This window comes from Schistocerca nitens, chromosome 9 (assembly GCF_023898315.1).
Source record: "Schistocerca nitens isolate TAMUIC-IGC-003100 chromosome 9, iqSchNite1.1, whole genome shotgun sequence".
NCBI classification, from domain to species: Eukaryota; Metazoa; Arthropoda; class Insecta; order Orthoptera; family Acrididae; genus Schistocerca; species Schistocerca nitens.
This window is the reverse complement of record NC_064622.1, coordinates 248,164,456-248,191,689: the sequence shown is the minus strand read 5'-3', so window position 1 is coordinate 248,191,689 and position 27,234 is coordinate 248,164,456. Positions and strand designations below refer to the sequence as shown.

At 43.3% G+C, this 27,234-nt stretch overlaps 1 protein-coding gene across 1 annotated transcript in view; it reads right to left on the bottom strand.

The window, feature by feature from the left end:
* The window catches only part of LOC126203537 (cuticle protein 18.6-like), a 178,270-nt gene extending 160,411 nt beyond the window's left edge, over nt 1–17,859 (bottom strand). The window contains exon 1 of the mRNA XM_049937861.1: nt 17,762–17,859. Coding sequence (XP_049793818.1) covers nt 17,762–17,812 — 51 coding nt within the window. The 5' untranslated portion in view covers nt 17,813–17,859. The remainder of the gene's footprint in view (nt 1–17,761) is intronic.
* Between the last annotated feature and the right edge of the window lie 9,375 nt (nt 17,860–27,234).

The window sequence follows — 27,234 nt, the reverse complement described above, 5'->3', positions numbered from 1 at the left end:
CTAAGATGGCATACTGTCGTATTTAAAATATCTATTAGACACATTGTCTAAGGGTCAATATTTCTGGTAAAAGCCTACTGCTTTGTTTCATCACTTAGTATACCATAGTGGGAAGAAAAAAATGTTATGCCGTACCTAGTAAGAATACAGCACAGTTAGCTTCTACAGATTTTGGAAATTTGTGGTAAGCTCTTATGGGACCAAACTGCTGAGGTCATCGGTCCCTAGGCTTACATACTACTTAATCTAACTTAAACTAACTTACGCTAAGAACAACACACATACCCGTGCCCGACGGAGGACTCGAACCTCCAACGGGGGGAGCCGCGCGAACCGTGACAAGACGCCCAAGACCAAGCGGCTACCCCGCGCGGCCTTCTACAGATGTGAAGTTCTGTATACACAAGACGAAAACTTGAAACACATATGCCTACATAAGCTGCTGACGAGCAGCTTGTCGAAAATGGGTAAAACCCAAAGCTGGGAATTTGAACGGCTGTTGCCAGCAAGGCCTTTGTGCAGCAGACTATGCTCCAAAACTGACGGAGTGTCAGACAAGGCGAAGCGCTTTGAGAGTCTTTAATAGTGTACAGTAAAATATTAATGCAAATCTGAATACATCGGCGATCACAGAAAAAAGGCGCGCATCCAATTGCACGACAATAATTTCAGTACCTATAAAACAATAAAAATGTTTGCATAATGAACCTCTGAATTAATAGATTTTAAGTGTTTCATGTGATTTCAGCTTACGATATCTCAGGTGATAGCTCTGCACTATAGCTATCGTCGCTGAAAGCTATCTATCTGCATCTGTTTTATTTCTTGATTTATTACATTTTGTGTACGTTTCATTATGCGAATGTTTGTCAGAACGTTGTATCCTCCACAATTACACAGCAAATGAATACTGCATGAATATCTCATATTTCGTCGTACTCGTGTATTTATCTAATGAACCGTTTACTGCCTTGTCAGTAACTTTATTTACATATTAACTACATAACACAAAATCACGGTAATTTAAGAAGTGGTCAGTCGCATGTGTTAGCTGATGCCACCTTTGGAAAAGAGTGCCAAATGACACTTCTGACAAGCATGCCAAAATTATTGCTCAAAGGATATTAGAGATAATCAGTTTTCATCACAGTGAGTGCACTTGTGCAAGAGTGCTGGCTTATTTATTAAAGAACAAACCTTTATTTACTGTGAATGATTTGAGTGTGACTCAATGTTTACAGCATTTCTGTATGTAAATATTTTTGTAATATAATAGTTTGGTCCAGGAAGTGCTTAAGATAAGTCAAGTTATGTCTGTATAATGTAGAACGATGTATTTGTTTCTTTTTTTTGGGGGGGGGGGGGGGATGGCCTTCAGCAAATGGACAGGCAGACAGTAGCGGAACACTATGCGAATCAAGTTCCGTCTCTAATGACATCGATACCGACGGGGCTTTAAACCCAATCCTCCTTCATTCTTCCTTTGGGAGTCACGTGCAGACTCAGATTTTTCGAATGAAGAGCTCAAGGGACTGATTTTGGACTGTCTCACAAACCTGCTACATTTACACCACCCTCAAAACACTGCCCCACCACCACATTGAATCCAGAACATAAACAGACGAGAAACACAGTTACGTGCTTTCTGGAAACAGGCAAACCTGGCTGTAGTAACGAGTGTTATTCGATAGTGTAGGTATTTGTTTCTGGGTGATGAACGTCTGCTACCACACTTGTGAAGAAACTTTATATTTATAGAGGTCTGAATGTGCTCCAGAGTAGACTTCTAAATTTTTCCGCTTATTTTACGGAACGGAGGATAGACAGATTACAGGTTACTATGATTTGTATTGTGTGTGATAATTTGTAAATCATCATGTTCAACTCTGGACTTGTTTGAGCTGGTGAATGTTCTGTACATTGTGATTACAAAATTGACTTAGTTTTCGCGTATCTTTGATTACAATTTAGTTTTGCGAATTTGCTACTGTCCTCGTAACACTCTCAATGTAACTGTACTGCATTTGATAAGGGTATTTTCTGTCTTTGCTTTAACTGAATATCATAGGACCACTTCCGGTTTATTTGAAACGTCCGTTCTCGAATAAACATTCTTCAACGCAATTCTCTGTCGTTTGCGTCCAGTACAGACGTTGAAATAGTACTTCTTTTATTAAATTATTCATTTAGATTTTATGTTGTATTTCTGTGTATTTTATTAACTCTCAATTCTAGCCAATGCATAGACTGTTTGACTGCAGAATCAAAACTACAGGTTATTATTTGCAGCGAATTAGCTATGGGGCATGAGAGCAGACGTGTGCGTGTCGATCCTATGACTACATCGAGCAATTCCTTCTTAAATAGAGCCGCGTATAGCCCATGTAGCTAAAGTACGAGTAACCACAGGTACAGACGCAAATGGTTTGCTCGTATGGGATGCTGTTTGGAAGAGCGACTACAGTAGCAGTAACCGGTTTTTACCGTCGCACTACTGACCTGCATATCTTTGAACACGGTAAAATCACCTGTTAACCATATTGTGGCACTGTACCCCTTCCACAAGTGAGTGTTTTTGGGATTGCATTCGGCCCTGACGTCCATTTTATGGACGACAATGAGCGACCGCATCGAGGTCGCAGGTGAAGGGGCTCTTGGAACGAGAGGTTATTCGACGAATGGTCTGTCCTGCCCGTTCCTCCGAATTAAATGGCATCGATCACTTGTCGGATTCATTGGGGGACGTGTCGCAGCAAGTCCACATGCGCCAGTGATCTTTCCACAGGTTTCAATTGCGCTGTTTGGGAAATGGAACGCCCTACCTCAAGAACTCCTTACCAACCTCCAGGGCAGTATGGGAAGACGTTGCAGAAGATGCTTTGCCGTCTGTGGTGCTCGCATGTCTGTTTAATAACCATAACCTGCCTCTTGTAATGTACAAGGAACCATCATGAATCGCAGTGACTTCAGTGTAATTATTGTCTTTAGATAAAAGTGACGTTTTTGTTGGTTTCATTGGGTATTTCTTTCAGTTGCCTCCTGTGGTACACTGTAACACTTCTTTGTATGTTCAATCGAGCTGTGAGCCGGCCACTGTGGCCGAGAGGTTCTAGGCGCTTCAGTCTGGAACCGTGCTGCTGCTACGCTCGCAGGTTCTAGACCTGACTCGGGCATGGATGTGTGTGTTGTCCTTAGGTTAGTTAGGTTTAAGTATCGTAGTTCTAAGTCTAGGGGACTGATGACTTCAGATGTTAAGTCCCATAGCGCTTAGAGCAATTTGAAGCATTTTCGAACTGTGATACACATCATGCGAAAGCTTCTTTAGTCCTTAAGTTTTGCATACCAGCGTAGTTCTGGTTGAACGCAGTGCCGTACTCAGAAGACTAATTCCTTCAGAAGACTAATTGCCCGAAAACATGTGGCAAAATAAAGAAAGGAGAATGAAAGGGGGCGACGGTGGACGCTAGACTCATATTCGAGACGCCGTGGTTCAAAAGCTCCTCTGGTGAATGTCCTTTAGGTTTCTTACAATTTGCCTATATCGATACAGTCTAATGATCATGATGATGTTTGATTTGTAGGTCGCTCAACTGTCCGGTCATCAGCGCCTGTAGAAAATCCCATTTTTACACAGTCCAATTTTTACACAATCCACTCTATCCACTGTCACGAATGATGATAATGATAATGAAACGATGAGAACAACACAAACACCGGGCAGAGAAAATCCCCAACCCGGCCGGGAATCCAGCCCGGCTACAGTCTAATGCCTGGACGTTTCACTTGATTTCGCAAAATGCATTATCTACTCTCGCCCTCCTCCAGTTCAACTAGCGAGCAGTGTGAGCTTTGGTCGTACACTGAGGGCGTGTCAGAGAATTGTTACTCCTTAGGACATACATAAATGACCAGTGGATAACGTCGAAAAGGAAGTCGTAACGCCAGAATATTGTAGCGTTTAGGAAAAGCCCCAGAGAACATTCACTTGGTGCAGGAACTGAAAGTTAGCCCAGAAAATGTCAGGTAATGGGGGTGAACTGGCGGAAGATTTTATTACAGGATTAGCAAACAATCAATAGAAACAATAGCAATCCTCGAATATTTGGTATCAGGGCGATTTGAAGTGGAACGACCGTGTGACACTAGTAAAAGGAAGTGAAGATGACAGAGTCGATGAATCCCGATGAAATGTAGTTGATCAATACAGAAGATATCCTATAAAATTTTCGTTCGGTCGATTACTGAGTGTTACTCATCAATCTCGATCGCTCATTAGGTACAATAACAGGGAAGATTTTATGGAGCGCAGCATGTCTGGTCACTATTTTGTATAATGAGAGTTAAAGCAGGACTCATATCTTCATCTGATTTCAACGGCAGATGTTATAGAAGAGGTATTACGCTTCGAGAAAGCATATTTGCGAGAAACACGTTACTTCCACCCACATACATCTTACAACATGACCACGAGGGGCATAAACACACGATGAGATGGAAGGAAGGAAAATTACGGTATAACGTTACCTTGTCAATGATGTTAAAGATGGAGAATGATCTCGGAATGGGGAAGGAAATCATCCACGTCGTTTCCGAAACAACCATACCGCCATTTGCCTTAAGTTAGTCAGGGAAGCTACGGATAGTCTGAATCTAGATGGACGAATAAGAATCTGAACCGCCAACCTCCCAGGTGCAAGTCCAGAGTACTAATCACGGCCTGCCCTCGCTCTGTCAGAGAAATTCATGTGGAGATTTAACAAAAGTCGCAAACTGAATTGAAAGAATAGGGTGTGGAAATGTGGATAGCAGGAGGATAGGGGATGGTTGGAGGAAATGATACTGTTGGATTGTAGGCTATAGAGGGCGAATCATAGTTAATGGAGAAAACTGATACCGCTGAAAGGATACAATAATAGAAGCAAAAACGTTAAAGCCAGCGAACTGTTTGTGTTTAAGAGCCGTTGTTGACCACAGTAAGATGTACTGTCGTATTTAGTGCAAAAGTACGTTAAATATTCGATTAAGTCAGCGTATAAATTTGGGGTAGCCCACATACAGTTCATTAGTCATCACATAAGCAACGCTTCTCATTGAATGTGTGGTTAGGGGCTCTAAGTGATCACATTCTTCCAAATGAGCGTTTGGCGTCATTGGCCGGGAGGCCCCTTACGGGGCAGGTCCGGCCGCCTTGGAGCAGGTCTTATTACATTCGACGCCACATTGGGCGACCTGCGCGCCGGATGAGGATGAAATGATGGTGAAGACAATTCAACACCTAGTCCCTGAGCGGAGAAAATCCCCGAGCCAGCCGGGAATCGAACCCGGGCCCCTTAGGACGGCAGTACGTCACGCTGACCATTCAGCTATCGGGGGCGGACACATTCTTCCAAGAAAAAACCGTAGGCGAATTTTGAACCGCCGTTTATTAGTTTAAGAGCTGGAGCAACGAGCTGAACACTCCTATCAAGCTCTATGAGATGATCCGACGCTGACTGAAAGAATTTGTAACTCACTATACAGTGCAGTATTGCATCCATGCGTGGACACATTTAACAAGTGTGAGTGTGCAGAAACTTGGAATATGTGAAGTATTGAAGTCCAGTTACATTAATGTGACCACCTGTCAAAAGCATGAATAGCCACCTTTTGCACTGAACCACTGTGAGACGTGCAGGAAGAGAGTCGCTGAAGTTCTGGAAGGTACCGAACGGGACGTGGAGCCACGTCGACTCCAGTGCAGCGGCGAGTTGTGCTGGGTTTCTCTTCCGAGGATCCATGCCGCGAACAGGCCGATCGAGCTGGTGTAACAATTCTCGATGGAGTTTTAATCCAAGCAGTTTGGTGGCCGATGCTCTTCGAACCACGCACGTACACTGCTAGCTGTCTGAGACTTTGCATTCTCCTGGTGTGCCAACGAAAAGCAAACTGCCCGTAGAGGTGAACACCACCCCCAGGACAGATGCATACCTGTGCTGATCCATTATGCCTTCCAGAATGACGAGGTCACCCAGAGAACGCCACGAAAACATTCCCCAAACCATTGCGTTTCCTACTCCGGCCTGGACCCCTTTGCTTTCAGACGTACACGCCAACGATCGTCTGTCGGAAGGAGGATAAAACGTGATTCCTTTGAAAGGCCACCTGTCGCTACTAATTGGACGTCCAGTTCGCCGATGAACAACTGTCAGCATAGGTCAAGGACAGGGCACCTGCTTCAGAGGCACGTTCGTTGAGGAGATCCTGTTGGTAGCCCCTTGGTTCACCTTGCCGGTCAACAGTTGCACATCTATCCTTCCCCCCGTACTCACATCCACAGCCATCGTTCACCTCTTATCTAAGGCGCATGGCGCACTACTCTTGCCTCAGTACCGTTTTGGAAAACGCCATTTTGCTATGCAAGATATACTTGAATCAAGGAAGCACGCTGACAGTTTAAGAACTTAAATGTTTCGGAAATGCTTCCACCCTTGGCCCGAAAGCCAGTGATCATTCCCTTTTGGACATCAGATAATTCGCTCCTATTCCGCCTTACAACATCGACTGTACTGTTTTCCACATCCCCCCTCCGACTCGCTTTATACACCCTCCACTGCCAGTGCTGCCAACTGTCGTCTGTGAGTGCTTATTAATGTCAACGTCGAACGTAGGCGGTGGTCACATTAATGTGACTGTACTCTGTATTTCTTGTTCAGGTGCGACAAAGATAACTTTTTTTTTTTTTTTTTTAGTTATGGTTTACGCTGTTGATGTCACAAAACTGCCGCGAGGTGAATATCAGAGAAATTCGAGTTAATTCGGATACTCACAGGGAATCGCGAATGGGACTGGAAGGGCAGAGGATAGAGGGTACGGGGGTGAGAAGGGGAAGTAACACGTGAAGTATCCTTCCTTACTCCCTATAAGACATATTGCGGATAGCAGACGTATATTTAAGAACCAAGTACAGCTTTCAAAATGTTCAAATGTGTGTGAAATCTTATGGGACTTAACTGCTAAGGTCTTCAGTCCCTAAGCTTACACGCTACTTAACCTAAATTATTATAAGGATAAACACACACACCCATGCCCGAGGGAGGACTCGAACCTCCGCCGGGACCAGCCTCACAGTCCATGACTGTAGCGCCCTAGACCGCTCGGTTAATCCAGCGCGGCAATTACAGCTATCTTCGACGTCAGATTGTGGTGAATTCTGAATGCTGACGACTACGTCTTAGAATCGACAAGCCGGCCGGTGTGGCCGAGCGGTTCTAGGCGCTTCAGTCTGGAACCGCGCGACCGCTACGGTCGCAGGTTCTAATCCTAGCTCAGGCATGGATGTGTGTGATGTCCTTAGGTTAGTTAGGTTTACGTAGTTCTAAGTTCTAGGGGACTGATGATCTCATATGTTGTCCCATAGTGCTCAGAGCCATTTGAACCATATGAATCGACCGATAACTACAGCAACCAGACCACAACAAAAGTATGTGTCAAATAGCCGACAACATGTAGGTAATGAGGTCCACTTCTGAGCGGTCAGCGTGTCTGTCTACAATTCGGTTGGCACTGTCAGTTCTAGGTATTGGCAAAGATTTTTTCTTCGTGAGAGGACTAGAACAGAGGGCACTCATCCTCGTGACGCCCATTAAGGAGCTCCTTGACTGGGAAGTCGCAGTTCGAGGGTGTGCTAAACATGTTCCTCCATTGCTCATCCGAATAACGCTGGCGGACGATAGCTCGATGCCTTATTGACACTGGATGGTCATTAGGGGCCGGAAGGCGAAGCTTGAGTCTGAACAGTGAGACCGACAGAGAAACATATCAACGTAAATAAGAGTGTTCTCAGGGGCAAACAACTTGGGGGCCGCGTCCTAGGCTGGCTACGAGCCAAAATTGGCGCAACGACCGTCTTGCTCATTAAACGCCACGCAACATGCGCATCAGGCTGTATAAGAAATGTAAGGAGCGGTCATCACAGCGGGCCGGCGGAGGCGCGCAGCAAAGTGGCGGCCGGCCGCGGATGGGCCGAGGTCGCCCGCCTTGGGCAGGTCGGGGCGGCGCGGCGAATGCCTAATTGCCGCTCGGGAACACCGCTGGCGGCTCCACCCCTGCAAAGCGGGGCCCACGCCCCGCGACGCAGACCGTGCGTACACGAGCAACCACCTAAGTATGCTGTAATCGCTGACAGCCACCATAAATTCTCGCTCGTAACCCATAAATCATAAAACCTGCCAAAAGCGTGGCAGTTTCTCACCGCTATCAGCGGACGAGATGACGTAGCGGTTTACACTATATTCGTATTTGGTCGGACCGGATTTGAAAGCCCTGTTCCTCTATCCAAAATTTAGATTTTCCGTTATTTTCCTTAATTACTTATCTTTTTGGGTTTACCAAGATGTTCCAAAAAGCTGCGAATGAAAACGACATTTACCAGGGCTCATACATCGTGCGCTGTTGGTGATAGAAAGGTAGGGTAAATTTTTTTTGCATAGCCCTTGCCCTAGGATTCATTTGTATAACCAGCAGAAGCATCACCTTACTGTGACTATCCTACAGTACAGGTCAAAGTCCAAATATTACACACTTCCTTCAGCTTAGGCAAATGGAACAAATCTGTCGGTTTCTTCTGCATTTTACGTGGTCTTCGGTGTGCAGCCGATATATTAATAGCAGAATATTGTTCAAATTTTGATCTCTAGGTAGCTCTCTAGAAGTGCCGTCAATCTCTTTTTCAGTAATCTTTATCCTTTATCGAGAAACACTCCAACAATATGGTTTTTGGATAGCAAATCCGAGTCTCTGATTTCAGGATGGCTATGCACATAAAATGGCTGAAATTTTTATCATGTATCCATAAGACCCCGATCTCTGACGGCCTTGAAAATTTTCTTATATCTTTTCCGTTTCGGAGATACGGATGTTAACTTGTACACGTAAAATCCGGCGTGAGGCGAAAACGTAGTTTATACAGCGAAGTAGACGGAGGAATATGCTATAAAGCACCACCATTATCATTATTTGGGTTCCGGGAACCCCATGTTGCAGTACTGCTGCACATGTAAATTTTCTGTGCTCCTAAAATTTGGTATATGTGTAAAATTAGTTTTGCGTTACTTCAGTTCGACATAAGTAAACTATCAAAATTATACTGACCTATAAACTTCTTTTCATGTGAGTGACATATCCCACTGTAGCAAGGAAGAGAAGGGACCCGCGGGAAAATGCACCTAACGGAGCAAAAGAAAGGCGAATATGCTCCTGTTTAAAAGACTCTGGCTGAAAGTGAGGTACCAGCTCCTGCATTCTACATTTCTCAGCCAATTCAAAAACTTTCCCAAAATGGTTGGCATGCGAACAAATTCGCGCCAATTATGCTGAGAGAAAAAGACACATTGCCAGTGGGAAAGGGACCAAAAAGTAAGAAATACTGGAAGATAGTCGTTAGAAAGAGCGAATGAGGCAGTGGTAGTGCGAGATAAGGAGAGGAACGCAGTGGCAGTGGAATATGGCTGACAATGACAGAACAGTGCTAGGAAAAGAGTGAAGGAGACACACCATCGGGAGAGGCATAAAGAGAAGGAGAAAGAGGAAGCTGTTGAAAGCCAGTGATAATGAGAGCTAGAGTCATAATGACAATGAGAAAGAGAGAGATATAGTGGCAGTGAAAAGACACGGCAGCAGCGGAAAGGAATAAATGAGGTAATAGCAGTAAGAGAGAGGAAGAGTGAGACAGAAGTAACAAAAGAGAGCGAAGGAGACTGTGGCTGTGAGGCAGGGGACAGAGAGACACAAAGAGATAATTAATTGGGCTAAGTGAGTGAGTGAGAACGGGCAAGTGGGAAAGGATATCTAGGTCTTAATTGTACGCTGTTTCGCGGTGATATTCTGGAGATACATGGGGCAAACGCAATGTCACCTTCAATCACAGTGCAATACCGCCAATAAGTTGACGAAAACCGCATAGACGTAGGTGGTACTGAATGTAGAGTAAGACCATCTACACCGACTACAGACGACAATGTCCAGCCAATCGAGGACCTGTATCGCGGCAATCGCAGATCTTCCAGCGATAAGGATGTTCACACGCGGTTCTGGGATGGCTCCGTGACAGGGGAGAGGATTTCTGTCGTCGAGGAACTGAAGGATTCGTAGAAAGTTCCGACCGTTGTTTACAGATTTCCGGTGTCTGTGCTGAAAAATAGTGTAACTTTGAAGTGTAGCGCATCATTTAATAAAATTTATTTGGCTTGCCAAAAAAAGTCTAATTTACTTTTTGAAGCCGCCTTATCTTTGATTTAAAAAGTACTCGTCTGCTATCTTTCACAGAGCACTTGTGTATGGCATTCAAATCTAACGGTTTACAACGTATCCGAAAAAATACACGTAATTTTTTGTTGTACTGTAGTTATCCAGCAGTTTTTTAATGTTATGTAATATGTTTCTAATTTTCTGTTTTCATTTGATGTTTCAACAGAATCTAATGAAACTAGTTATCAATGAAATTAAAATTGTGCCCTTGTCAGAAAGTTATAATAAAAAGTGCAAAAATGATCACGAGCTCTTACTTAGGCTTTGTGTCCTCAACTTAATTAAGGGAAATTCCAGAATGGTTCCTTTGAAAAGGGAACGGCTGATTTCATTACACGCCTTCCATACTGACAGAAACAGTGACAGAAGGTTTCACTGAGGTAAGCTATTACGGATTTGTAACCTGAGCTGGAGAACGAATCACATCACTGTTTAAATACCCGCTAGGAGGAAACGAAGGAAACTAAAGCTTTCAAATGAAGCTGTAGTTCATTAGCAACAGAGTAATAGAAATGTTTCAGATACTTTCTACTTACATAGATATCTGTAGATACTGCAACATCCCCTCCACTGATGACTCTTGTCGGTCGGCAGGAGTGGCTAAACGGTTCTAGGCGCTACAGTCTGGAGCCGCGCCACCGCTGTGGTCGCAGGTTCGAATCCTGCCTCGGGCATGGATATGTGTGAAGTTCTTGGGTTAGTTAGGTTTAAGTAGTTCGAAGTTCTAGGGGACTGATGACCTCAGAAGTTAAGTCCCATAGTGGTCAGAGCCATTTGAACCATTTGATGGCTCTTGCCAACAATTCTCGGAGCAAGGGTTAAAGACGAAGAAACATGGACACTACCAATGTCATGGCCTCGCCGCCAGAGCTCTACAGAATCACTGTGCAACTTGAATGCCTGTACAATACAAAAATTAGGACAATAATGACAAAGATGTTACTATTTTATCGAGCAATAAAAATTTGAATTTGGAAGTTTTGGACATCAAAACGAAATCCACTCTTATCGATAAATAGGAAACAAAGTAATTGCGTGGCTGTTCTATGTGCTCCGGTGACCATAGGTTATGATGATTTACACTTAGTTTCTTGCAGGAGTGAAAAAAAATTGAAGGGTGAAATGAAATACGACTTTAACGCACTTATACATAAAGTTATAATTTAAATGGTAATTTGTGACTTTTTCACTCAGACACTGGAATGACCTGGTTTGGGGAAATCGTGGGAAACTGCTAGGTGTGTGATCTCTGCTTCTTCTGTTTAGTGTCCTATCCACTGTGTGAATCTTGTTTCATGACTCCCTTATATAATTACCCACGGCACAACTATTCAATAAATATTCAGCTACACTGTGCACACGCCTCTCTGTCACCAACGAAATGCAAATCAGGAATGTCTGTCGGATATCAATAACAGAAGTTCGAAATTAATAACGTCCGTACAGAACTTAAGCGGAGAGGGTAATGGATATTAGTTTTTCCTTATTCCAGTATGACTGTCTCGTACTTCAAACAGATAAGGTCTCGCCAACTCAGTTTTCGACAATTTAGTGCATAATAAGATTATTATTTTAATGGCGATTTTAGTTCGACCTTTAATTGTGTAAGTATGTTACTAACTCACTTGGAAGGTCGAACCTCCATAGGGGCGTTCTGATGTGGCTATATGTATTGGTGTTAGAGTAAGATTCAGGACCTTTGACTTCGTGATGCTGTGATCCACATTCATGCATCCGACGCAGATGTTATTGGAATCACACACTCATTCATCCGTGTGAATAATATCATGTAGCACCTATGTGGAACTTAAAACTTTCCCGGCGTACGAATTGCACCATAAAATTTTAGAAGAACTGCCGTTTGTCTGCAACTTCCTGCCACGATATTTTAGCGCAGAGGTTGATTGGTTGGTTGGTTGTTTGGGGAAGGAGACCAGACAGCGTGTCATCGGTTTCATCGGATTAGGGAAGGATGGGGAAGGAAGTAGACCGTGCCCTTTCAGAGGAACGATCCCAGCATTTGCCTGGAGTGATTTAGGGAAATCACAGAAAACCTAAATCAGGATGGCCGTACGCGGGATTGAACCGTCGTCCTCCCGAATGCGAGTCCAGTGTCTAACCACTGCGCCACCTCGCTCGGTCAGCGCAGAGCCTTCTTGCCATTTTCACCCGAATTCTGACGAAAATATTCTGGGCCCACGTAGCACCTAATTTGTTCTTATCAAGGTGAAGTAACAGTATTTGGTTAACGTAAACAATAAAAAAAAAAATGGTTCAAATGGCTCTGAGCACTATGGGACTTAACATCTATGGTCATCAGTCCCCTAGAACTTAGAACTACTTAAACCTAACTAACCTAAGGACAGCACACAACACCCAGCCATCACGAGGCAGAGAAAATCCCTGACCCCGCCGGGAATCGAACCCGGGAACCCGGGCGTGGGAAGCGAGAACGCTACCGCACGACCACGAGATGCGGGCGTAAACAATCAGTCACTGCCTTTGCCACGATAGAAATGGCACACTTGTATACATTTTAAAGTTTTTTTCTTCTATTACGTGAAAATCTTCTCTTTCTTTCTGAAGACCAACAAAACACTTACAACATCGCGTACTTTATACATATTTACAGTTGTGTTTATAATGATACGTCATAAGTGAAAAGAGTTATTTCATTCCACTATCAAGCGCAAACGTTCTACTTACTGTCAGAATATATTAAGTTATATGATTCATGTGTTCCAGTTGTAAGCAAACAATTTTTCATTTCCTTTCGTCTCGGTATTCTGCTAACTGAAGTCTTTAAATGAATATAATGTGTAATCGCTGACTCACAATGAAGGCATTTGTTAACTTACACTCTGGTTTACCGTCTAACGCCGCTGTGAGCCTTTCTGATATCGTAGACTGTAGTGAAACCTGCAAGTTGCTACTAATATTAATAATTTCGTGAAGCTCAATGGTATTTCAATTGGACGCCTTTTCGGCGACTTGTTTGTCCCTAATCTACGCGTTATCTAACCGAGGTAAGGGGACCTGCAGCCTAACGCCGAATTCGAATGAGTAATTTTTCCTGTCGACTATTCACATTGTTGAGAGGAGAAGGCTAGATCAGGACCAAACTGAAAATTTCCGTGGTCCGACCGGTATTGACCCTGCGACCTCAGGGGTGTCCAGGCACGCGTTTTACCACTACACTACCAGGGCTGACAAGCTGCTACTGGAAGACAGCGAGCATAGTTTATATAGCATCCATAGTACGAGTACTTTCGTTCACTGTAATGCACTAGCGAACTGCCTCCGCACGTAATTCAGTAAAAATATGATTGCAAATACAACGGCGCAGAGCAAGCCTCTTTTATCTATTCTCAAACGTCTCACAATTTAAACAAAGCACAGGGATAGAATATTTCGCGATTACTGTAGAACTTTATCTAGTAGAAACTCTAACCGGTCAAAGTCTCAACAGCTTCATAGCTGCAGAGATCAGCTATTGCTTCAGTACGACAACACTATGTTCATGTGTTGTCTCATGAGTAATATGATATGTTTACAGGTTTAACATTCATTATAGCGTAAAGAAGGAAATAGAGCCATAGATAAAAGACGTCTTCCTGAAAAGACAACTTAGCTAGTAGACACATTTAATGACGAACCATAAACTAACAACTGAAAAGTCACTATCATTAACTTCCAAACACTGTGGAAAAGTCTTTCCTTGTAAGGTTTATTAGTTTTTAATGCTTTGTCAACACTGGGCTTCCATTAAGTGACATTGTACGAACATATATGGACAGCGAATGTAGAAGTTGTCAAGCCTTGCCTTTTCCAAAGCTAATCCACAATAGTAATTGCTTAAAAAGCTTCGCGTAATCACGTAAATCATAAATCATGGCTGTTTAATGGGCAGCGCACTTGCCAAGAAAACAAATCTATTAAGCAGCAGTACGATTAATTCGACAAGGCTGCAACTAAAACTTAATTGTATTGGAGCTACTGTGGTAACACATTGTTTCTTACGTTTATAGGCGGACAGGACATTAACCTTTAAGAATCAACATCCGTGGGACACAAATCTAGTCTATCCTTTTCTGTCACTAACCACTTAAGTGGAAGATATATAACTTTGAAAATAATCAGTTGTTTTCATATTTGGGACCAGAATGATTGTTCCTGTTCTGTATCAGATAATTAGGCACAAGTAGTAACACGTAGCTGGAGTGACCATTTTTTAAACAAAAATTTAAATTACGTCATGTGAGCGCTTGTGAGACACATATCCAATAAAAAAAATATCAGAAGTAAGTGATTTGCTAACTCAGAAAATACCGTCAATTACGGTATACTAGTGCCATAATCATAGCTACGAATATCCGAACAATTCCGACGTTACTTTATGATGTATTGCAGAGCCTCAAGATGTTCAGGATCTTCTAGGGAATTCTGTGACCTGGCACTCTCGCGCGGTCTCCCGTCAGATACTTTTTTTATGTTTTTTGTGTTAGAGAAGCTTGTTGAAATTAGACAGATATACCTGACATCCACTGTACAGTACATGGCGTAGAGTTTTTTGTACCACGGTTAGCCCCTTCCTGCCCTATTCCATCGCGTGCGTAGAAAGTGAGAAATAATTGTCTGTATGCTCTGGGACACGCTACTGTCTCTCACACGTTGTCCTCGTGACATATGCACGAGATACACGGAAGGGGGAGCAAAATCATTGCACAGTCTTCCTAGAGTAAATATTCTTAAAATTTTCCTGACAAGGTATCGCGGAAAGAAAGTCATCTCTCTTCCAGAGATTGCCCTTTACGCTATCTATCTTCCCGCAAAAACCTACGCAGTTACATTTCTAGTACAATTTCGAATGTGTTGTACCCATTATAGCTGCTGAATTCATTCTGTGCCCGCTGACAAGTGCACTTAACACGAATTCCGAACGTTGAGGCAGTGCTCTAGAACTGTAGAAGTAGTGTTGTGTATCCTATGCGGTTTTCCGTACACAGGCACCTAACTTCTCAGAACCGTTCCAACAAGTCTGTCTTTCAACGGCCTTCCCTACTATCTATTATATCCTTTTGTCCCTCTTCAAGTGGCTTCGCAGTATTACTCCCACAAATATTTGAACAATGTAACATTCTCCAGAAGTTTACTACTTGCAATTTTATGATGTAAGATTCACTCTCTTTTTGTGGCTGTCTCATGGAACCTGAAATTCTGAACACCTGTGAAAACGCTTTCTATACCCGTCCCATATCTCCATACAATCATATAGGAACAGTACTTCCCTGAAGACAGCATAAACCCACAATCTGATATGTCTGATAAAAGCTTTATGCACTTTTAAAGTAATGGAGATCATGTTACGGTTCCTTATAGGACACCTGTCCTTACTATATTTTATTTTGTATTGTGTTAACTGCAGTGTTCTTTGTCTCGAAATTCTTCGAACCAGTCATGTATTTCCGTTGATACTCTCTACGACGCACATAAAAAGTTATAGATGTCTGCGGAGTTACAGGTTCTGATGGAAACCAAAGATAATGTTCATCAGTGTCAAGAAGCGAAATAAACTATGTAGTGATGTCTTGGTACAACACACTGTTCACCGTAGCTTCAAAGCAAATAGGGGCCACTATTCGACGACATGGTACGACACATCATACTTATATTATGTGACAGCGAAAGGTGATTTCATGAAAGACTTACGCATTTTCTCTTGACCAAATTTCGAGTTTTTTTGCGTATTCAAGTATCCACTAAGGTGAGTGCATACCTCATCAGAGAATGGTCTCGTTCTGCGATTCCATGGACGAAAACAAATTACGGAAGACGCTTAGCGCACACTACGCTAGACTCTTTTCTTCACCCAGTGCCTTCAGATGTTGTACACTGCGACCATGACATACACAAAAATGGAATTTTCTGAGTTCTGTCATACGAAAAATGAGATTGGTCAGATAATCCTGTCAGACCTTTCGACGGCGATCGCATCGCATTAGTCAGCCGGTTTAGCGTCTGTCAAAATGTCCGATCTATAGGCTTTAATTCTTGTATTCACGGGAGTAGATGATCAGTTTCACTACTGTTGAATTATTCAGCATTGCGGCATCTGTATATTTCCTACGAAATGGTTCTACAACACGTTGGCACGAACAACTGGCAAACCTCTACCGAATCTGAACGTATTTGTCACAGGGAATTACGAGGGTTGGAACTTTAATAGTGGCAACTATTTATTTACAGCTCGTACAAAATAGATACGTCCAGAATGAGATTTTCACTCTGCAGCGGAGAGTGCGCCGATATGAAACTTCCTGGCAGATTAAAACTGTGTGCCGGACCGAGACTCGAACTCGGGACTTTTGCCGTTCGCGGGCAAGTGCTCTACTATCTGAGCTACCCAAGAGGTACTGGCAGAATTGAAGCTGTGAGGGTGGGTCGTGAGTCGTGGTTGGGTAGCTCAGTTGGTAGAGCACTTGCCCGCGAAAGACAAAGGTCCCGAGTTCGAGTCTCGGTCCGGCACACAGTTTTAATCTGCCAAGAAGTTTCAAAATAGGTACGTGTTTCAAAGTTTTACTGACCTTCAAAGTAGTCACCAGTATTGTGTATAACCTGATGCAAGGGATGTGGAAGTCGTAGGATACTCTTAGCAGTGACAGTTGTGTTGACAGTTCGAGCGGCGCGGTCTATTGCCCGACGAATTTGTAGCAGTTCTGAAGCCGTGAAGTGTTTCCTTCAGTTTAGAAATCGACTTGAACTCACGACGGCTTAAGTCAGGGATTGCAGTAGATGGTATAGCACTTAGCAGCTCCATCAGCTAAACAAATCAGCAACAGCTTGCACTGAACGTGCTTGAGCACTGTCCTGCAAAATGATGGTCAGGTCCTGTAGAAAGTGTCATCACTTCTGTCTATCAGTAATAGCGAGCTTAGTCGTCCATTTCCGGGAAAACTCATCAACAATGCTCAAGGGGGAACGGTAATTTTATCGGGTGCTGAACTGCGTAGACACTGCAACCTGTGCCCATTAAATTGCTCTCTTCATTGTCAGTAATAACTGTGGTGTTATCTTTCGATGGTTGATCGGAAGAATGCGGTGCATTTCTAATGTATAGACATATTTACTGTCACTTGTCGGTCGCTCTGTATAACAGTTATCTACTGACAGTGTGGCACAGTGTCGTAAAGATTACGGAAGTCAGGGAAGACGAAATCTATCTTCTCCACCGCGTCTAGTATTTACAAGTAAAAGCAAGCTGTATTTCGTACTATTTGTTGTCCTAAATATGCGCAGATTCTTTTTTAGAATTTTCTTCTCCTCCGGGATCGCGGTACTGTTCATGTTTAGAATAGGCAATGAGCAACAGACGTACGTTGTGGTATAAAAGCGAAATGTTTTTATTGACACTGAACGGTTGCACAAGTAATCCACGCGGTTGGTTCTGCAGGAGAGTAGAGCGTGCGGGGTGACTGACCTTGAGCAGAAGCAACACCGTCGCGGCGACCAGCATCATCGGCGGAGCCATGAGGAGCGGATGCGTGGTGCGTGGTGCGCGGTGCGTGGAGAGTGGCGCGCTGCGGACGGAGTGCGTGAGGACTCCGCCGGCCGGCGCGTTTATATAGCGGAGCGGAGCGGCAAGGATGCGGGCGCGCGCGGCCAACACACCCACCGCCGGCCGTCTCCTCTGCACGGCTCCACTCTGCCCACAACGTTGACAACTGCTGGACCGTCCTATCGAACCAAAAGTTAAATGCGGATCATTCAATACACATATACTAGAATAGTGTAGGAGAAAATCATTGCCGGCCGCCGTGGCCGAGCGGTTCTAGGCGCTTCAGTTCGGAACCGTGCGACTGCTACGGTCGCAGGTTCGAATCCTGCCTCGGTCATGGATGTGTGTGACGTCCTTAGGTTAGTTAGGTTTAAGTAGTTCTAAGTTCTAGGGGACTGATGACCTCAGCCGTTTAAGTCCCATAGTGCTCAGAGGCATTTGAACCATTTGAGAAAATCATTCCATACCTTAAGAGTGCACTGTTCATAGATTTGTGCCAGCCTGTCTGCTTTATCATTCACAATATCCGCCCCAAATTTGCTGTTGATTATGCTATAGAGCACTTGTCTCCAAAGTAGAAAGCCGCCGACTTCCATTGAAATATTTGTATTAGCTAAGAAAAAGCCTGCCAGTGAAAAAAATATTGCTAGCATCTGATTATTATCACAGACATGAACCAAGATAGGCAGCTCCTCCATAGTTAATTTGCTGTCTTATTTCACAACAATCGACCAGTAGATCCTGCCAGCAGGAATTCTGAGAAAAATGAAGAGTAATTGTTTCATCACACAGCCCTCTCACCGATCATCGGCGTACTTAAAATATACCAACAGTAAGCCGTTTGACAATATGACCGTCACTTCGTTCCATCAATGACCGCAAGAAGACATTGCTGACCACAGCGATTGTTACTATCCACTTGATTTCAGTCACGCTGCAGGAGTCACTTACCAGACAATGACTTAGCTAGTGGCTGAACTCCAGAGTATATTCAGTGGTAGCACACTGAAGAGTCAAAGAAATTGATATGGGTATGAGTATTAAAATACAGAGATAGCTAAACAGGCAGAATACGGCGCTGCGGTCGGCAACGCCTATATAAGGCAAGCAGTATCCGGCGCAGTTGTTAGATCGGTTATTGCTGCCACAATGGCAGATTATCAAGATTTGAGTGAGTTTGAACGTGATGTTACAGCAGGTGCACGAGCGGTGAGACAGAGCATCTTCGGAGTAGCAACTAAGTCGGGATTTTCCGGTAGGACCATTTCACAAGTGTACCGTGATATCAGGAATCCAGAAAAGATCAAATCATCGACATCGCTGCGATCGCAAAAAGATCCTCCAAGAACAGGACCAACGTGACAGGAGTATCTCCTTTCCGCAAATTGCTGTAGATTTCAATGCTGGAACATCAACAAGTGTCAGCGTGCGTACCATTCAACGAAACATAATCGATATGGGCTTTCGGAGCGAAAGGCCCCCTCGTGTATCCTTAGTGACTTCACAACGCAAAGCTTTACGCTTCGCCTGGGCCGACAACACCGACAATGGACGGTTGATGACTGGAAACATGTGGCCTGGTCGGAAGAGTCTCCTTTCAAATTATATCGAGCGGATGGACGTGCAAGTGCATTGAGACAATCTCATGAATCCATGGACCCTGCATGTCAGCAGGGGACTGCTCAAGCTGATGGAGGCTCTATAATGGTGTAGGGCGTGTGCAGTTGGAATTGGGACCCCTGATATGTCTAGACACGACTCTGACACCTAGGTAAGCATCCTGCCTGAGCATCTGCAACTATTTATCTCCATTGTGAGTTCCGATGGATTTGGGCAATTCCAGCTGTACAATGCGACACCCCACACGTCCAGAATAGCTACAGAGTGGCTCCTGGAACACTCTTGTGAGTTTAAACACTTCCGCTGGCCACCAAAATCCCCAGACATGAACATTATTGAGCATGTCTGGGATGCCTTACAGCGTGCTGTTCAGAAGATATCTCCATCCCCTCGTACTCCTACGGATTTATGGACAGCCCTGAAGGATTCATGGTGTCAGTTCCCTCCAGCACTACTTCGGACATTAGTCGAGTCCATGCCACATCCTGTTGCGGCACTTCTGCATGACTGCGATGGCCCTACACGATACTAGGCAGGTGTACCAGTTCCTTTGTCTCTTTAGATTATTTAAAATAAAGAGAAAAAAGGTTCGTCATTCACATGGATGTGTTACTGATTCACAGTGGTAACACGATCTCTCAAGGAAATGATTCATGGAGTGTCTCTCCCCGTAAGAAAGTACTAGTAAGGAAAAAATGTCGAATTTAATGAAAGTATATATATTACTTTTTGTATCTTCTTCTGTTCCTACCAGCAATAGGAGGTGAGGGGGAGGGGCGAATAATTTTTGTTTCAGAAGATGGGGTGCGTCGAAAAATGTTTTAGAGCGCCTACTATAAGGAAAGAAATCGTGCCGAGGCAGAGGATTGCAGAGCCTACCGGCGAGTGGAATGTGGATCGACCATTCACTGCTGATATCGTTTTTCAAAATTTTTTAGAAGGTGACGTATTGTAGAATAGTATCTCAGCTTAGCAACAATACTATTGTCAGCAATAAATTTCCTTTACTTCGCGTCTATGGTCACAATTTGTATGTCATCAGTCTACCGGTTTCGGTCTATAATGACCATCTTCAGATCTGTTCCATAAAAGCATGTCCGAATTTACTACAGCCGTAGTGGCATAGTCAAAGACTACTATGACTCCAGTATATTAGGACATATTTTTGTAAAAGAGATCTGAAGATGGTCATTATAGACCGAAACCTGTAGTCTAATGACATAAAAATTTGTGGCCGTAGACGAGAAGTAAAGGAAATTTATTTTATTTTCGGGTCACTGTTCAATTAGCGAATGTGTCGCAGCTTATATCCTCAACAAATCACAGTTTGGGTTTCAAAAGAGTTGTTTTACGGAGAATGTCACTCACACCTTCAGTCACCAAACTTTAGAACCATTAAATAATAAAGTATCTTCGGTTCGTATTTTTTGCGAGCTATCTAGGGTATTTGACTACGTGAATCATCGTTTTCTCCTAGATAAATTGAAATTGTGTTGGACGGATGATATAGCTAACCAACGGATAATCTCACATATAACCAAGATAACACCGAAGCTTTTATTTGGTAATTCAACCAGTATAGTTTGGGGACATAATTCTGACTGGGAGGAATCACAGATGGCGTTCCCCAAGGTTCAGTCTTAGGTACACTATCGTTCATCATACATGTAAACGAAATTACATCTAATCTACAAGCAGAATTAATTCTTTTTTCAGATGACATTAGTATTGTATACATACATGCAATAACAGCAGAAATGGTAAACAAGTTTCTTAAAAGTTTTCTACAGATGGCCTCGTTATCAATTTTAAAAAGACGCAACGTATTTGGTTCTGCACATCTACGGGTACATCACCAGTGATAATTGTAAGATATGGTGAAGAAATAATAACTAGTGTGCAAACTTCCAAATTACTAGGAGTCCATAATATAAACTGGAAAAAAGCACCTTTTGGAACTCCTAAAGGAACTTAGTTCAGTCAAATTTCCACTTAGAATCACTGCAAATCTCGGGAAGAAACAAATCAGTAAGTTGACATATTTTGCATATTTCCATTCAATAATGTCTTACGGAAAAACATTCTGGGGTAACTTATTTTTAAGAAAGAAAGTTTCGTTGCTCAATCACGTTCTGTAAGAATAATATGTGGTGCTCATCCACAGTCATCTTGTAGACATCTGTTTAAGGATTTGGGTATTCTGACTACTGTTTTACAGTACTGTACATTTGTTCCTACATAAGGTTTGATGTAAATAACCCCCTACAGTTGAAAAGGAACAACGGCGTGCGTAACTGCAATACAAGAAGGAAAAATTGCAGTCATTTCTCCACCTTATGGTTGTCTCCAGCATAAAAAGGCGTGCACAATGCTGGAACAAAAAAATTTCATCACTTACCCAGTGATATCAAATGTCTGACAAACAGCGAAGTAAAACTTACAAGTGAACTGAAATCTTTCTCCTTGGCATCTCCTTCCATTCCACAGAAGAATTTCTGTTATGTTAATGTAATATACACACACAGACACACATAGGCATAGAATATGACACAAAAAACAAGGATATAATAATAGTGGAGGTACAGGAGACAGTTAAGCAATTCTTAAACGGCATGTCACCAGGACCTCGAGCTGTTTGTATGGAGTTGTTGAGGGCCAAACCAAACGTATTATTTGAACATCTCGGGAAGCTATTAGCTATTAGTGAATGGGAAATGCTAGTCGAGTCTAAAGAATGGTTCATCATATACAAGATTGAAAAGGGAAACACGGATGACTCCGCAAATTGTCAAGGTATCACAGTTATCAGTTCTGTGCGGAGAGGGTATAGTAAGATTCTTAAAAACGGAATTGAGAGAGAAATACAGGAAGTAAAAGAACAGAGTGGCATCCAGGCAGGTAGGCCTTGTATTGATAATATCTGCTGCATTATACAGGTGCCTGACAAGAGAATGGCACATGGCTTGGATACACGGTTTTTATAGACTTGCATAAGACCTTTGAAAGTGTACCACATTCTAAGATGATGGAAGGAATGAATAACCAGAACAGTCACAAATTTTACTTACAAGCAGTTGGAAAGCTGTATTAAGATAATAATTGTTAAGTTGCAGTTAGAAAGTTACTATCACGGAAATTTAAGGCCAGAAAAGGAGGCAAGAATACTGCTTGGCACCTACCCTCTTTAAAATGACTTTGACTGTAGCAAGGCAAATAGGAAAAGTAAGTTCAAACTATGGGAATAAGGATACGTCACGACACACTGTTCTCCACAAATTTCGCTGATGATCTGGTCTTTTTCGCTGAGGAAAAAAATTGATATTTCATACTGAAACGTCCCCTTTGAACAATTATACAAGACTGTGCTTAAACTGACACACAATATTTTTAGCGCAACGCAATCTGACTCTCAATAATCCCTACAAATAATGGCCCTGACTAACATTGACCTATACCTTTCACAAATCACTTACCTCACAAAAATCTTCGTTACTCGAACTACTGCAATACAGCGAGCGCCACTACTGCCAGCTAAATAAAAGATTCAAACTATGGAAGGCACTAACTACTGATAGGGATAGTTAGCAAATGAAAGATTTTAATAGAGAACAAACAATGTATTTACCTTAATAATCATAATATATATATGAGTTCATAACATCCATTCTTACAAATATCAAAACTCCGCCATCTCTCTCCCCACATCCACCACTGCTGGCGGCTCCCCTCCAACTGCGCAACGCTACGCGCTGTTCACAGCCAGCTGCCTAACACTACAATGGCGAGTATTACAACAATGCAAAGCAGCCACAGACTGCACACAGCACAGCCAGTGATTTTCATACAGAGGTGGCGTTACCAATAAAAAAACCTAAACAGCCTACTTACAATACTAAGAAAGCTTAATAAGAATATGAGCAGTGGGGTATGAAGACTGAATTCTTATCTGTCGCAGGAACAGGAACGGATCTTGGTAAGGATGATAAATCTACAGTGAAGAGTAGTCGACCATATAAATATTTAGGGACAATCATTTCAGAGAAGGGTGGAAGCAACGAGGAAATAATACGCACAAAGTTTCAAAAGGTGGAAATACAAAACTATAATCGAGAGCATTGCTCTCTATGGTGTTGAACCGTGGGAAGTCTCCAAAGTCGACGAGCAGAAATTAAAGGCAATGGAAATAGAATTTGGGAGACAAAGTTGGGAAGTAACAAGCAGAGACGGAATAAGAAATGCAGTGCTACGAGAATGGATTGGAGTTAAGAACAATATTGTAAACACAACTGAAAACGAACGCTTAACATGGTACGGGCGTCTTAGAAGAATGCAAGAGGAGAGATGGCCTTCTAAAATATGGCTGTGGAGACTTCCACGACGCAGAAAAAGAAGAAGGCCCCGGTTACATAGGAAGGATGGTGTGAGGCGTGAGATGCAGGACAAAGCCATGCAAGAAAAGGACTGGCAAGATCGAAGGAGCTGGAAACTTGGATTCGAGAGACACGGCATGGTGAAGAAAACCCACAGAAAGAAGAAGAAGACTTCGTGTAGCGAGCGTGCCAAAATTTGCAGAAAAATTGAGGAAATGCATTTCAGGTAATTGTACAGACTTCGAGAAATAATTATTCCTTGGTCCGGAAGGCCTTGATACACGAGTGTCCCATTTACGTTGGCCATACCAAATAAGTTTTAGTCCAGAAAGAGAAGAAAAAATGTATCAAGCAAATGTTTGCCTTTCTTGTATAATTGTGAGTTACGGAGATATGAACAGCAGTACGTTGATCGTGCTCCGGCTCGCGTTTGTGCCGTTGACAGGTTGGCGTCGTGTATTCGGATTGTGATCTCTAGTTTTCTTAGTGCGTTCAATGGCACCACTATGTTTGCTCGCTTTGTCCGTGAGTAGCAGCAGCGGCGTTTATCGATAGCGAGTACTGTGGTATTATCTTTGGAGCGACATCTAGTATTTCCGGGTCGTCGTGTGTCGGAGTCGGTTGAGCAACAGGTAGGTCCGCGCAACGCCAGTACTCGCCGGGACAGCTGGCGATACATGCTCTGCTCGATGTAAGGACGTGGTCGCGAGAGTTCACTACCACGTCGAAGACTAGATTCAGCGAGTTTAAGTTGAATGAATCGTTATATCCGAATAGTGCAACCTTCCCTGGCGTGTGTGTGTGTGTGTGTGTGTGTGTGTGTGTGTGTGTGTGTGTGTGTGTGTGTGTCCGTCGAAGTGACCTCATGGAATAAACTGTCAGTCGACGATTCATACTGAAACGTTTACCTAGCCTGACTTGATCGAGAGCGACTGTTGGTTGGTCGTTCGGTCAGTCGTCTCAACGGACGACGTGTATTTGCTCTTCCGACCGCTTCTGGGTTCTTTGTGTTTGTGTCGACTTGTAATTCGTCCTTGTTGTTCCATAGTGACTGGTTTTAGTATTGTTTGAGTTGTTTGTGGAGGATCCGTGTGTATCTAGTGTGGTTTTGAATGAGCAGTCGTTTTAACGCTGTGTGCGTACTGGATTCGTGGAGGCAACTTGTAGTGATTACCGTGGATTACTCTTTCGTTTGAACATATTCTTTTGTATAATGTTTGTCGTTTTACGATCTCAAGAGTGTAGTCCGCCTATGTGGCTGGCATGGGTTATTCCATCGTTGTATTGGGCATCAGACGTTAGGCAGATTTTGCGAGAGCGTTGGTCTTGCATTTAAACTGTGACTGGTTTCAGTTGCCATTCCGTTAAGTGAGCATAACTCTTGGCTGCCTGTCTCACCGCTTACGCAGCTGTAGGGACTTTTCTCAGATCGATCCTTGGAGCACTGTCTGTGGATTTCTCCCTTCTTTATTTGGTCTGATTGTGTCAATTGTTTAAAAATAGTATTTTGTTTAAATCATTCCTATTGCTTGTGGCCTTTAGACGACAAATAATTTGAATTGCCGGCCGAAGTGGCCGTGCGGTTCTAGGCGCTGCAGTCTGGAACCGCGAGACCGCTACGGTCGCAAGTTCGAATTCTGCCTCGGGCATGGCTGTGTGTGATGTCCTTAGGTTAGTTAGGTTTAACTAGTTCTAAGTTCTAGGGGACTAATGACCTCAGAAGTTGAGTCCCATAGTGCTCAGAGCCCCCCTTTAATTTGAATTCCTTCTTAGTAAGGCCTTCAGCCTACAGTGTAGCTTATGTTACATTAAATTCTTTTTAAGGACTGTTTTAAAAATTATTTTGGTATTTTCAACGTGTAGATGTCTTCCTCACTTTTAATTCAGGCCTTCAGCGGCTAATTGTTCTGAAGTATTGCTTGTGGCCTTCAGCCGACAAATAATTTTAAATTCTTTCTGAATAAGGCCTTCAGCCGTCAGTGTAGCTTGTGTTACAGTCATTTTTTAAAATGATTGTTTACAAAAAAAGTATTTCCTTAAGAAACTGTATGTGTTTACTGAGCAACCGACGGTAACTGAGTAAGACCCTGTTCACACCCTTTCCTGCCTTCCCTAAGTCCCACGTTTCATACGTGTTCTTTTTTTTTACATACAACGCCCTTATTTTTTGGATATTCCATTTCCTCTCCTTAAGATCTGTTGAAAGCCTTACCACAGAGCACCTTTCAGGCAAACATAAACCTGTTAAGAACGTAACACAAATTTGACTTTTACTCTTCTCTACTGACACACAGTACAATTACGGGGAGTACCGCAACTCGCCCACTTGTTGGGTTTGGCAGTGAAAATGTAAAGTAGTATAGAATTGTTGCCTGGTAGAACACGAATGGCAGGTTCAGCCGCCTAATCGGAAAGAGTTTCGTGTCACAGGCACAATAGCACCTTTCCTTCGCGAATGCGACGATTGTGTGTTTGAGTGCACACCTCTTAAGTGCAAGTGACTGTGATACGTGTGTGTGTGTGTGTGTGTGTGTGTGTGTGTGTTGTATGGTGATGAGAGAAGGGAGAGGTGAAACCCCGTGTGTCGGTACATGGTCTAATCCTTTCGAACAGAACCAAGGGAGCTGCCGAGCATAACATCCCCAACCGATGGATGGATCATCATCAACTGTGTCGCAGCCCTCTCTGTGGAGAGAGTTGGAATTTAATCCGGGACACTGGCACAGAATCTGGTAATCGGGAACTGTATCTACATAAGCACGGGACGCACGCAGGCTGTTACCCATCCTAGTACTGGCCACGTCCGACGTCCGACGTTGAACTGAGAACCGGGGTATTCAACGAAGCAAGGCCCTTGGAGGGGTTAGCAGTAAACAGACGGAAACACGCCGGTCACTCAGTCAACCGTCCTCAGTTCAAGGTCTTGTATGAGTACTAGGTGCATTAACGAAGAGAAGGCTATTGACGTGTGGAGAATGTGAGTTATCATTATCGTTTTGTTTCCGTTTTATTATTGGAAGTATCACTTTATTGAAAACGTAACATAAAACACTTTGCTCTTCTCTACAGTTCAGTGCAGTAGCGGGAGGGAAGGGGGAGAGGGTGGTCGAGGAAGGGGGGGATGTAATTGCTGGAGTTGAAGGTAAACAAATGGAAACGCAAGAAAAATACACACCTGTCATTCAGTCAGCCGTCTTCGGTTGAAAGTTTGTATGAATACAGCATACACCTTGGAAGGGAAGGCAGGCCTGTGTCTAATCTGTGGAGAATGTAAGTTACAATTTTCCTTGTACCTGAAAGTGGACAACTTACATTATCTAGGGCACCTGCACAAGGGCGCCTACACCATAGGTTGTACGCGGGAGAAAGGGGGGGGGGGGGCTAGACCTCGGTGTACGGAGACGA